The sequence below is a fragment of the Macrobrachium rosenbergii genome, chromosome 6, assembly GCF_040412425.1.
Source record: "Macrobrachium rosenbergii isolate ZJJX-2024 chromosome 6, ASM4041242v1, whole genome shotgun sequence".
In the NCBI taxonomy this organism is placed as follows: Eukaryota; Metazoa; Arthropoda; class Malacostraca; order Decapoda; family Palaemonidae; genus Macrobrachium; species Macrobrachium rosenbergii.
Window position 1 is genome coordinate 30,421,512 of NC_089746.1, and position 14,655 is coordinate 30,436,166.

Below are 14,655 nucleotides of genomic sequence, written 5' to 3' on the forward strand. Positions count from 1 at the left end.
ATACCATGAATCTAAATGCTATCCATTTAAGGTGCTTTGACTTTCTTCTGATTTACTGGTTGACAAAACTGAACAAAAAATTACATTGGGTAATGTAATGCTGACAATTAGTGGATTCCGAAGAAGAGAAAGATAGATGGAACAGATTTATCACTGATGAAAGCAAAATATATGCTAGCAAAACCTGGTAGAGGAGAAATGAGGCAGATACTCGTCTAAAATATACAGAAAACAATACCCTATAGAAACAGAAAGATCGAAAGGAAGTAGAGTAAATTAAAGAAACCTTTTCTTTTCCCTTCCTTTTCGTAACTGATACTAAACTAGTTTTGGGGCTCATTTTCATTAATATTACGTCGAGAATGCAAAGTGGATAACATACAGTGTAAGTCTGGGCCTTGTTCCAAATGGTCTTTCTCTCCGGCGCAGAGTTGGATTCTGTGCTAGCAATAGAGATAATAAGTAAATAAGCATATGCGGTAACTTGACAGGGCTGAATTTTACGATAACAGTAACAAGATAAAAAGGGATATTTGTAGCATGGCCGAAAAGGATTTTATGTTAACAATAAAATGCTACGAGAAATATATTTGCAGCATGACCTCATCATAGGCGTGTCTACGAGTCTTGCAATGCAAATTGCGAAGCGGCGCGTCCTCTCGGATCATCTGAATTCGCTTTTGGGGTAAACGGTTGGTCGTAAATCCCACAGAGAACCCTCGATAAATCTGTCGAAAGTTTATGATAAGCGAGACATAAATAAGATGAAGAACTTCTTCATTCCTGATGTATATGTAGTGTGGCTATGGGGATAATTGGTACCCTTTTTAACATTCAAATGAGTCAGTGTCGCTTGAAGATCAGCAACAAACAAAACAGACAAGTAAATAAGAACCAGTAAATATATAAACGAACAGACAGATATATATGACAATTATCAAGGCCACGTCGGGTTCCGTCACTCCTTTCAAGATTTTTCCTTTCTGTTTTCTATTTTTGAACATTTTCCATGATCGTATATAAGATTTTCAATAAAAGAAAATTGCTCAGATGTGCTACAAGTCACATTCAAGTAATATATCACTTTAAAAGACAAGATCAATGTTAGATTGGGCGCTGTATTCAAATAAGTCACCTGACAAGTCAAAAGAAGCCACACTTTGCCAGCCCAGTAGTCGAATGAGCAGAGAGATGTTTTGAGTTGTATCTTTTTCTTATAAATACCGTTCAATCTTGCTCGTCCTTCACCTTGCATGCAACAGGAATACTGATCCGCCGGTGCGGCCAAAGAAGCACTCGAGAGCACTCAATGCAGACCCGTCGGGGGATTTGCATCGCCTTCGGAAGGCGCGCCGGGCAACCATTCAAATATGTGTCATCACTCTTGTAACGGTCTGTCGCTCGACTTGCGTCCTCCGATAAAACGGGCGTAAGTTTGAATGATGAACGGAACACAAAAGCTCAGGATGTCAGAGTCATGGCGTTAAGCATGAATAACTTTTTTTTCTAACTGTCTACTACAGGAGATTCCTTTTCTTTTTTTATGTTCTTGTTTATGACTTTTGGGCTTTTGATGTGGTGCGTTCCAGTTCCACGCCAGTTGCATCATTTCAAATATTTATGAGGAATTTCATTTTATCAGAGGTACTCTTATTTATTCAGTGATTAATTTTACCAGAAGTACATGCATGTTGAGCGTATTTTTAAGGACGAAATTAACCTTTTTCCCACTTACAACATAATCTTGTAGTAGCATTTTTTCTCTTGATGACTACAGGTCGAAGCCTTTCAGAGAAAGTAAACATTCATTACAAACATATAGTTCTTCACTGGAATAAAGATTCTGAAACTGAAACGCTCGTCCAAAAGACAATGTGAGCAAGATATTAAGTCAATACTCATATCTTGTTGTTTTCAATCACACATATGCCTGCACGCTTGTAAACATACACCAACTTTATTCATAAGGATGATTGCCCTAAGGTCCGCTTTGTAATGTAAGGTCTCAATCCTAGAGAGGACCATGAGGTGGGAAGTCTCGAATTTGATAAACAATTTTAATGACCATCCTAAAGTGCGACACAGACTATCGGTACCCCAAGTCCAAATAAAGACACCCGTATAAATACGTAAATACATAAATACATGAATATATAAATATATAAATATATATATGTATATATATATTTTATATATATATACATTTATATATACACATAAAATATACACACATATATATATATATAATATATATATATATATATTGTATATATATATATATATATATATATATATATATATATATATATATATATATATATATATATATATATATGATTATTTACAATTAATATGTAATATAAGACGGGCACAGCATCCCAAATTCATCAGATCTGACTGATGTCAAGAAAAAAGAATGAGAAAAAAAATTGTGCTACTAAGCAATTCCCTGTGACAAATTCTAGCTTCCTCGAAACTATAATTTTCATTGTATTTTTGATGAAAGTGTGATAGGATAAAATGACCTGGACCTTTCGTGACGCAACTTCATGCGAGGAAATGACGCCTTTGATACATTTCGCAGCCAAGGAAGCAGTGACACAGAATACTGAAAGCAGTTCCCATAACCGGTGCTGAAAATAAAAGGTTCTCGCGCAAAAGCTCTACTTTCGATGTTGGGCTGTCATTAGATATATGGCTTTGTCTTAGAGCAATGTTAGTAAATGATATGAAAGTCATAAAAAATCATAAATCATGGGGAATATCCCATGTGAGGCCATGCTGAAACGCTTACGCCAGATAAAAGTCTGAAGTCACTGGCTTTTAGTGACGGATATTTCCGTACCATTGATGTCCGTAACATTGATATCCATAACATTGATGTCCGTAACATCGATGTCCGTAACACTGATGTCGTTATCCTTAAACATGCTATGATTTGCTTGCAAGATTAGAGTTCTGATACGTTGAAAAGGGTGATTTGCTACTGTTCACATGAATGAATTAAGATATCAATTAATTCTACTTTTGATCTTGAAGCATTTTGTTAGTAGGCACATTAATAAATAATATTACTTGCTTCTTTGAAAAACTCATTGGGTATTGTTAATTAAAAAAAATCATATAATGTACTTTAGACTTTCGAGAAATATACTAACATACTTTCATACAAAATTGAGGTAAATATTGAGCGTCTTGATGGGATTCAGCGTGTTGCTGATGAAGTTTCTGCTTATGTAAAGGAAGAGGCTGCTGTCGAAATATTTTGCAAGAAGGCTTCATCCTTGATCCAGCAGTTAAGGGGTGAATGTGGTTGGGAATACTGGTATGGTTTTTAATCTGGAACCCACCTCTGCTACAAGAAACGCCTAATGCCATCTTTGCTAGCGAAATATTAGTTCAAATAAAAGCTTGGAAAGCGTTTTTCTTTCACAGTATTTAATGATTTACTTCACTGCCTTACTGAGTTAAAAAAAAAACTCGATACATTTAATAAAGAAAATATGAAAGGATCTTGTGAGGAATTTTGTCCAGATCTAACGTAATGCCATGAGCTGTAAAGAGTCAGTTCGCAGCATAAAACTTTGCGGTGTTTGACCCCTTCGACTAAAGCATTAAAAAGCCCAGACATCATTTTGGCTGTTTTTCTTCAGGCTTTCAGACGGAGTGTCTCCTAAGTGACGTCATTCTCGCAAGCAGGTGACGCCGTGTTAACCTTACTGTCACGTCCTCCCTCGCTGGACTTCTTAAATTTTTTCTTTTAATTTTTACTTAGTTTTAGATTTTTTTCTTAAATTAAAGAGCCAAGGCTAATGGGTGGGCAACCTGGTATTATTTTCAAATTCAGGAAATTTAGTACCAGCAACATATTGTGTTAGTTACATCTGGCAAAAAATGTCTTAAGGCCTACAGGAATGAAGAAAGCCTCCCGGTGAGTTTTGTTTGTATATAATGTTTATAAGATCAAATTAAACGTTGGATTAAAATAGAAACGTTATGCGTTTTCAGTATAAAAAAATGCAGTTGACGTTCCCTTACCTGTGTAGGATTATGTTCTACCTGATAAAAAAAATTCCTTAATAATCTAAATGTCTTTGTTCACTACCAAAAATGCATTAGACTTGTGTATTTACCAGATATGGCATGCTCTTATACTCGATGAAAAAATGTCTAAAAGAAGAATACAACTAAGAATTAGATTTGGCTTATTTTCTTTTCAGTTCTGCAGATCTGCAAGCTCAAAATGTCAAAATACTTTAAAGGCAACTCTGCCAAGAAAAGAAATGATAGTGCCAAACACTAGAAGTAATGTAAATCAGTCATATGAGAAAATAAGGTACCATTTAGTTTCCCTTTCTAATCTTTGTACCCAGAGACATTCCTACGTTATCCTCTGAGTGAGGTGTAAAACTTACGCACTCTGTGCTAAAACATACATGATGCTCGTATATAGCTAGCGACCCACCCACACGAAATGTATTTCTCTCTCTCTCCCCTTTCGCACCAGTTGTGTCACACATGATGATGGAAGAATGGCGATTCTTGACCGGGCTACATAACCCTGATTTTTCTAAGCTTGATTGAGACGCAGATTGATCAAACCAGATTATGCCAAACTGTCATTACACATTGCTGATATCTTCTTAGACTCGTCTCAGACACACTAATCATACTACATTGAATGGTTCTCAAGAATGGTGTCGTCATGGTGTTGGAATTTTATCAAAGAAGAAGAAGAAGAGAGGAAGAGGAATAAACAGGCCTATTGTTTAGCTGTTCAGTAGTGATGGTTTATAAAGCACCACAGATAGTATCTGCGTTTTGTTCCACCTGTCACCTGTCTCTTCATTATTTATTACTCTCCGCGGTTAGCTTGAGGAATTCAGGAATTTTGTATTTTATTTTTTCGTTTAGCTTCCTGTTTGGCATAACTTTTTGTGTTGGTGTCAAAGGCAACATTCCTCGGTTGCTGATAAGAGAGAGAGAAGATATAAATTTTTTGAGTGTCAGGTGCTATCACATAAATTCAGGTATAAATATTTTAAAGTGTCGCAGATCTCGAATTATTTGAGGTTTGGCAGTTACAAGAGCAAAAGTGGCCTTAATATTACTAACAGTGATAACAATCGACTTCCTGATCCAACGAGAACTTTTGCTTCAGAATTTCTTACACAAACAAGTGAAAAATGCGCCGAAGTTTCTTCGTTGCAATCGAGTTTTCTGCACACCGTATAATCAAGGCCACCGAAAGTAGATCTATCTTTCGGTTGTCTCAGTATAATGCTGTATGACCTGCGGCCCATGAAATTCTCAGCCGGCCGTGGCGGCCTGTCCTATATCGTTGCCAGATGCACGATTATGGCTAACTTCAACCTTATATAAAATTAAAACTACTGAGGCTAGAGGGACTGCAATTTGGTATGTTTGATGACTGGAGGGTGGATGATCAACATACCATTTTGCAGCCCTCTAGCCTCAGTAGTTTTTAAGATCTGAGGGCGGACAGAAAAAAGTGCGGACGGACAGACAAAGCCGGCACAATAGTTTTCTTTTCAGAAAACTAAAAAGGAGTAAGACTTGGGATATTTATGAATACATCAACTTTTAATGTTATTAAAAACTCTGAAATTACAATTATGCCCGATCTAACTGAACAAAACTTCAGAGGTTTTTGTTAAAAAGAGGTTGAAAAATATTATCTTGAACTACTTGTTATTAATTTAAGACTATAAGAAGTTTTACCCTGTACAAGTTATGGGGTAACCGCCTTGTTTGCATCGATGCCTTTCCTGTGTCAAGACTCAGTACCATTTATTGTTTTCTAAACTAGTATTTGAATATATACAAATAAACAGTATAATGTCTGCGGTGTGCTGGCAAGAGACTCAGGTTAATTTTGTAGTTGCTGCAGAAACCATAATGAATTGGTGATTTGTATGCCTGTACTTGCCTGCTCTGGCACCTAGTGGAGAAACCGAAGTACTACTCTCAGTGAAACAAATCAGTCAAAGTACTTTCTTTAATTCATTGAAGGCTAAAGGTAGTACAACTGTTTTCATATTTCAGTAATTGAATATGACAACTAGACACAAACAATTAATGTCTAGTTGCACATAGTCATTAGATACTTGGGGAAATGCAGTCAAGTCTATGTAGTATTCAAGGGGTTAAAGATTCAATTTGATATGTATGTTCCTAGTTCATTTGTGCCCTCAAATACGACAGCAATAGTTGAGTAATTCTGTAAGATATCATACCTCTCATATAACATGTACATGACGTTGCTCTGCATTTTCTTGTTTAAGATTTCGTGAAGGTTAAACGTGGAGTTCTTTCACCGCAGATACACACAGAAAAGCAAATACACGGAAGCGCATTAGGCTATATTTTATTTATATTTTATTTAACAAAAATTTCCTGCTAGAAGCCGGATTTCATTCTTAATTAGGGATTCAAAAGCCCTGGTATAAACTAAGGTGTGTTTCTTGAAGCATGGATTAAGGCTCCTTTATTAATTTCAACTATTTACTACATTTAACATTCATCATCATACTTTTCTCGTAATATTCATTAATCTTTCGTATCAACAACGACACAGATTCACTTCGGGTGACTGTTCCTGAAAAGGAGAGAAATTAAAAAGAAAGAAACAAGACTTGTGGCAGGTCACGACACTCGAACGTCATCAGGACCTTCGCAGGGTCTTAGCTGTGACGCAATGCCTTCGCTTTTTTTGTTTTGTTTTTTATAAAGCTTCCTAACTAGTCACCCCCTTCCTTTATTTACTTCAAAGGGAAAGATGTCAATTTTTATGAGAAGGATCACTGCTATCACCAGTTTTCCAGAGAGCCGAGGAAGATATACAGTACTGTATACAGACTCATGAAAGACAAGACCCTTAGATGTTTTTACAGCCCAAGACTCACTTTTCCTCTTCCTCCTCATGTTCTTCGTGGCCTGGCCTTAGCTCCACGCATTGTTTTAAGTAAGCCTTAAATAGCAATGCCACAACCCAAGTTTGATGACTTATCACCGACTACATTGGAACCCGCGCTTCGCGAGATACACGATACCAAAACCTGTTCCACCGAACATCCTCAGCAAACAACGGCCAAGCATACAGAGTCGAATCTGCCGCTAATTCACGAAAACACATCAAAAGCACTGCAGCTGCTATTGGCGTGTTTGTTCTAATCTTTTATGGAGATGATTAAACTGCTGTTCCTGGAGGGGGCACATAAGGCCGGTTTTAAATAAACCGGTATTCTCTCTCTAAGGATACGAACCGAGACCTAGATTTAAACTCCAGTTAGAAAAAGCCGATTTCCTAAATTTGCAGAAAGATTGTTGTATTACTTCTATCTTCAGAATTCTCCCTTTTATCTGAATTACCGGGATGACAGCATGTCACAAACACCATTTGGAGCCGGTTCGTTTTCTGAAGGAATGATAATTGAGGTTTGTACTCCTCTTTGTTTTTCTTGATTCTGCCAAATTCATCATCATCATCATCATCATCACCTGCGAATAACTAACAAAGTGAGAGAGAGTTGATCCAAAATGTTCTCTGTTATTATTATTATCATTATCATTCTTGTTTGTATGCCTGAGAAGTGCGCTAAGTGAAAAGTAAAATGATGTCTTGTGTAGATTTTACTCATCCTGAATTTAGTGTCAAAATCAGAAACTAACTCTTGAAGCAAATCATCAGCTCAATTAAATCATCAATAGCTCACTCGGAAAGACTTGTAATATTTGTATATATATATACATAATGGTATATATATATAAATATATATACATATATATATATACATATATATATATGTATATATATATATATATATATATATATATATATATATATATATATATATATATATATATATATATATATGTGTATTGAGTATGTAGCCGAAGGGGGTAGCATAGTTTCATTTGCAATGAAAATTTCCAGGTGTATACACACACATATACATATACTGCATATATATACGAGTGTATATATATATATATATATATATATATATATATATATATATATATATATATATATATATGCAGTACATATATAAGTATATATGTGTATGTATATATATATTTATATATGCATATGTATAAATATATATATATATAATATATTATATATACACACACACATATACGAGTATATATATATATATATATATATATATATATATATATATATATATATATATATATATATATATAATACATATGATTTTTGTCACTTGTAAACGCCTGAATTTTGATATTAACAATTATGAAGCCACAAATATCGTTTAGCATCGAATTCACAATAACTTATGAATAAATTACCCTAAAAGAGAATTAGAATTGATGTGCTTTTGCCTTGACTAGAATTTGAGCTTGTGCTTTTACTTTAGAAACAATGGAAAACTTAGAAAAGGGGTCTGCACAGCACTTGGAAGGATAATTAGCAAGAAATGCAAGTTCAGTCAGCACGTAAGCCCATGAAGCATCCTTAGTTAGGGGCGTAGGGGTAGCAACCTCATCCCAAAATCTTGTGCAGCGCACCACAAGGCTTCAATTTCTGAAGCACCCCACAATGAAAGAAAACATATATATATATATATTGCATACATACATATATATATATATATATATATATATATATATATATATATATATACATATATATATATACAAATACATACATATATATATATATATATATATATATATATATATATATATATATATATATATATATATATATATATATATATATATATATATATATATATATATATATATATATAAATTACATTCCTCCAACTTAGTACCACGAACTTTCGTAATATAATTGACGTATGAAAAGAAATGGACATAAAAAAGGAGACAGATACTACAAACTGAAAACTGATGTTCTATGAGCTGTAATATGCTACTGAAATGCAGGAGTTGACTTAAGAACAAAGTAATGGATACCTAAGACCAAGATTATATAACGAATGAAATTAGCTAAATACATTGCGCAAAAAACGTGATATCATGCAAATAAGGTTTTGTTGTCTTGCTCTCTACTTTCGAGTTAGATTATTATTAGAGAACACACACACACTCTCTCTCTCTCTCTCTCTCTCTCTCTCTCTCTCTCTCTCTCTCTCTCTCTCTCTCTCTCTCTCTATATATATATATATATATATATATATATATATATATATATATATATATATACATATATATATATATATATATATATATATATATATATATATATATATATATATATATATATATATATATATTATATATAAAATTTATTGCCTGAAAATTTCATTTCATCAGCACATTATGACAGTAAATAACAACGCTATAGGAGAGTAATAGTTTGGGAACAATAAATGCTAGAATAATGATTTTTACTCAGTGCTATTAATTCATCAAAACTATGTTTAGGTAAATCTTATTGCTTGTCAATTACCTTCTCTTGCCAACTGGCTTAAAATCCTACACTTTGTGTGAGAGGTCAGGGTCTGATCAATACGAATAAAAATGACCCTAACAGGAACTAAAACCGTTCAAGATATAAATAAAAATGCCCATATCACTCATTCTTCTTAATTCACAATTATTAAGTATCGGTAATGCAGCGAATTTTAGAGATGCATAAGGTAGGTTACACATTTTTTCCCCAAAGATATTAAGACATTGTCATGGCCGTTGAGTCTAAAAATTTTTTTGACATTAGCGAAAGAATTTCTATCATTCACTTTATATATTTCTATCATTCACTTTATATATATGTTTTATTACTCTGTAACAATATCTGTAAACGTAAATATTCTGCCTGGTTGCTGAACAGAGAATAGAATTGTCTGCTTTGAGACTGTAATTCCCCTTTTTACGTTTTAGTCGATGACCGTTGTTAAAAGGAGTGTCCCATTGTAGGCCTTATTTAGAAATTTATGTATTACGACTGAGAGAGAGAGAGAGAGAGAGAGAGAGAGAGAGAGAGAGAGAGAGAGAGAGAGAGAGAGGAGAATTGGGAAGTAGATATGCATGTATGTACGCCTGTTTTTTGAAATGCATCTCTCAAACTACCAAAACAGGAACTGTGGTTATTTCCTGATCGTGACTGTTTGATAATTTCGACGGAAGATTTATTTGACACACATTAAGTGGCAATGCAGGACAGGAGGGAGTTGGGGGCGGGGGGCGGTTGCAAGAGGGAAGCGAGGTTGAAATATGTGAAGGGGATTATAGATAAGAATTAGTGCCCAGTTGTAACGCGAATGAAGATATGTCACTCGAGGTGAGGCGAGGTGGCGAGTGGTTTGATATGGCAAGAGATTAGGACGGGGCACGTTGGCAAAGTTTGGCTACGAGTCGGGCAGGAGGATGACATGGGTCGGTGGAGAGGAGTGTAGCAGGTATGGCTAGGGTTTATAGGGTTGGCAGAGGGTTGGCGGGGTTGAGTTGCTTGTCGGGGGCCATCGGAGCCTGAGTGGGAGTCTTCTCAGGGAGGTGGTCGAGGATTGGGAGGATGTGGATGGCTACGAGATCGGTACTGGGTGGATGGTCCTCTCCCTTCTATCCCTCCATCCCCCGTCTGTAATCCCCCCTACCCTCCCTGCCAACCGATTAGAGTAGTATCTCGCCTCACGCAGTTGTTTCTGGCTCGCGTTCGCACGAGTCGCGTCTGGTCCATCTCTCCGAAGTCCGCATGTAGTCCCGGACGGATTAAGCTCTTCCCGGCCAAAATCATGAATGGTGAGTCGTTGAGCAAGTGCCACGGTGTCCCGCGTGACGACGTCGCAACTCTCCGTTCGACTGCGCCGTAAGAAAGTGTTATTCCAGAGTGTGTTGAAAATCTGTGATAAACATGCACGTGCATGTGTCGGGCGAAGCTGATTGGCTAATGACTTGGCCAATAACTCATTCCGGCAACCAATGACAGAGCGATCCCTGCGCCCCCTGCGGTGTTTGGCGGGAAACGGGAATTACTGTAAAAATAATTTCGAGAGACGATGGCTGACACTTCGGAAAGAGCTCTCGTTAAGAAGGGTTTGTCAAAGAAATACTTGTGAGCCTCAGCTCCTAATTTTTTTTCTAATACTTTTTTCTCTGCTTTTGTAAGTGACGAAGATATATATAAAGGTGGTGAGAGGTAAGGGTAGTCAGTGCGATGGAAGGGGACGGCGAAAGAACACCTCCTTCGACTTTTATGGAAGTTGACCACAATGAAGATGATGGATTCTCGTCGACGTCTTAGCAGTTGCTCGGGTTCCATTCGCTTGTTTTAGCAAATGTTGCTCCTATAATTCGAGATCCGAGCAATCATGTCCAAGTAACAGAATCAACATTGCTTCAAGTGCAATATTTCAATTAAGGTTTGGTCGATTAATTTTTGGCTTCTGACATTTTCATCCTAAAATGCCAGTGTGAAAATGAGAAGCACTCAGCGTGTTTCCTAGAAATGCAGTGGTAGCGAGCGAATCAAGAGACCTGAACCTTTCCGAGAAAACCAGAGACAACGAAAGAATCTCATATTTTTTGACGTCCGTGACTCTGTCCTACACAGGAACCTGATTTGTCCACTGATCACAATGGACACTGGGCTCACCTGAAACGTTTATTTAGAAGAAATAAGACTTGACTGGGCTTGACACTTCTTACAAAAAAAGCCCCTTTGAAGAAAGTCTGAAGGGAGACTATGGCCCCAAAGTTTTTAATGTACTACCTGCTTCTGAGTCTTCTCTTCTGCGACCTCGTCAGCGCCTTCTGGTGGTGAGTTTACCGAGATTTTTGCCTACTTGTTGCTCTGTTTGGAGTCTCCTTTATATTACGGATTGTTGCTTACTTTCTCTTCCGTCGTGAATTCATTAGGAATATAGAAAGAAGTCTAATCATTAAATAAAAGAAGAAATAAAGAAACTAAAGACATTTTATTATAATCTAGACTCCAGTTCTACAAATGCACGCATACATACATACAAATGTACGTATGTATGTAAGTATGTATGTATGCATGTATGTATATTAAAATTAGGAACAATTTTTAAAAATCTAATATCCTAAAAAGGCCCGTATGCAGTCGCATTTGGGTCAGTCGAGTTCAACAAAAGAATTGTTGAGCCTTACATTAAAGTGACAGCAAAATATAACCTTTATTACGTATGGTAAAAGTTTTGACCAAAAATTGTATTGTCCCATACGTATGGTTTTTATATGAAAATTATTTTGCTATTCATTTCTGAGGAAACAAATATTGGCAAAAAAAAAAATGTAAAACTTTTGGAAGTAAATGATGAAACTTCGTTTAATTTGTCTCGAGAATTCCAACCACTATAAGATCTCGAAACATTTTTTAGTTGAAACGTTATCTGAGATAAGCATCATACTCTCATGTCATCTGAGCTGCCTGTAACATACTCATTATCCCACATTTGGACTAGGAGAAAAGGCTTTAGGAAACACAGACTTTAATCACACTTTAAATAAATTTTCTTTGTAGAAATTTTACTTGCTCTCTGAATTCTGTTTAATTCATCAGCATTTTGACTTTATCCTGAAGGCAAATTCTCATGATTGAAGTACTATGGACTTGTTTCATTTCTCTGAGTCTTTGTTGTAAAGAAAATGTGTTTGAAAATAGGTTTTTCAACAAAGGTTAAAAAAGTGTATTAACCCCCTCTCAGGTTGTCTAAAAATTTTCTTTTTAATCTCTGTTAAGCAAAGAGGAAAAAGTATATTAGCCCGCTTGCAAAATATATAATAATTGGTTTTGTGGTTAATAAAGAAAATTTTGTGGTTAATAAAGGATGTAAAACAAAAGCAGATGTGCTTAAGTCCGTTTACTTTACAACGAAATAATCATCAATTGATCTATGCAATTAATGAGCTTCTTAACTTACATTTAAAATGGTCATTTGTCTCACAAAAGAAAGAAGTAAAGAAATCCTTTGCTTTGCACTTGATTATCAGTTGATCCCTGTAATTAATGTCCACATTCACCGTTGTATTGTAAATAAGCACCTTTACTTTCCACATAGTTAATGAGCAATAGGCTGTATCGATAAATGTTTTGTAACGTACATTCTCCAGTAGAGGGCACTTAAACCTTTTCTTTGTATATCTGAGGTAAAATAAATCTGAATGACACCAAATATTATCGAGTCAGACAACGAAATAAACTCTGAATCTGGCATTAAGAAAGTTGCCTGCACCACTCTTGAATAGAATTTCATAATTTTCTTTGCTAAAAGATATTGTAAGTTTCGTAAAAAAAAAAATAATAACTTTTCGAGGTTACCATACTACAGAAATAGTACAGAAATCATAAATTTTTATTGAAGAATAAAATAGGCAAGTTTAGCCATGACACGTCGACTGTTTTATCTCGCCTTATCCGACTCGATGATACCTGGTGTCATTCAGGTAGACTTCACAGCAGATCCCCCAAAACCAATTAATCTTTGGTACCAAACACAAGCAACAACTAACACGCTATGCTCTGGTTCCTCGTGGAAAAAATGGACGATGCAGATAAAAGTATCAGAGCTCATCTTACTTAATGTCATTATCATTCTTGTAACACGCTGTCACTAACAAGTGTTGACATCTTCGTTTGCAGCGGGCGCTCATAAACAAGACTCGAACGACCGGCACTTGTACTGTTCATTCACGCAAAGAGAAAACAAAAGTTTTTATATATAAAGATTCTTTTTTTTAATGCACGGACTTGTGTAACATTCAGCCATAAACGAACAAGCTAATAATCTTACTTGTAATACTTAATAAGCACACACTCGGAATGGTGAAGCAAAGAAGATGAAGTAAGAAAAGGGAAGAATTGAGAATAAAGAACATAGACACAAACATGCCAATAATCCCACTTTCAACACTCGATGAAGGGGTGAAGGGGCAAACACGCGTCTTATATACTGCTTGCTTATTTGCCACTTGGGATGGAGAAGAAACAAAGAAAAGGGAAGAGAAGAAGGAAAAAATGTAGATAACAAAACAAATAACGAGAATCAGGAAGCAGAAGAAAGAAAGGAAGAAGAGAACGAAGAGCGAGAAAAACGGCGATGAAGGAAGAGAATAGGGAGAAAAAGAAGGAAGAGTATAAGGAGAAAAAGAAGGGAGAAGCGAATGAAGGTCAGAGAGAAAGAAAATCAAGAAGAAGAAGAACTGAGAAGAGGAGGAGGAAGAAGAAGAAGCCAAGTAACAACGCCACTTCTACTTTCATTCCCCTCTTCGCCTTCGACGTCCCATTCCAAACCCCAACCCCCCACCATCAATCCCTTCCCCCTACTCCTCCTCCTCCTCCTCCTCCGCCCCCCATCCCGACCTCATGGATGTACTTTAACCTCTAAATATAATTAAAACAAATAGGGACACCATCCCCCTTACAAGTCATTAGCGATGCATCGAGTCCCCCTCCCCCTCCTCGGACGCCGACCATCAGCAGACCGCCGAAGGGAAATCGTGCAAGCGTATCCGTTTACATCCGAGACCCGATACGCGAGCGCGTATATAATGTCGGCAAATGGGTCCTTTGCAACACGATATGTGTCCCCCAATAAAGCAATAATGGAGCGGGAAACATGAGGCGGTGATGCATAGTAGCAGAGTGGGGAATGAGGCAGGCAGATAGATAGATAG

At 36.3% G+C, this 14,655-nt stretch overlaps 2 protein-coding genes across 2 annotated transcripts in view; one reads left to right on the plus strand and one right to left on the minus strand.

The window, feature by feature from the left end:
- Window positions 1-14,655, minus strand: part of LOC136839415 (protein Wnt-10a-like) — a 305,294-nt gene that overhangs the window by 200,929 nt on the left and 89,710 nt on the right. The gene's annotated exons all lie outside the window — the stretch shown is intronic.
- Window positions 10,495-14,655, plus strand: part of LOC136839416 (protein Wnt-6-like) — a 103,357-nt gene continuing 99,196 nt past the window's right edge. The window contains exon 1 of the mRNA XM_067105429.1: window positions 10,495-11,775. Coding sequence (XP_066961530.1) covers window positions 11,702-11,775 — 74 coding nt within the window. The 5' untranslated portion in view covers window positions 10,495-11,701. The remainder of the gene's footprint in view (window positions 11,776-14,655) is intronic.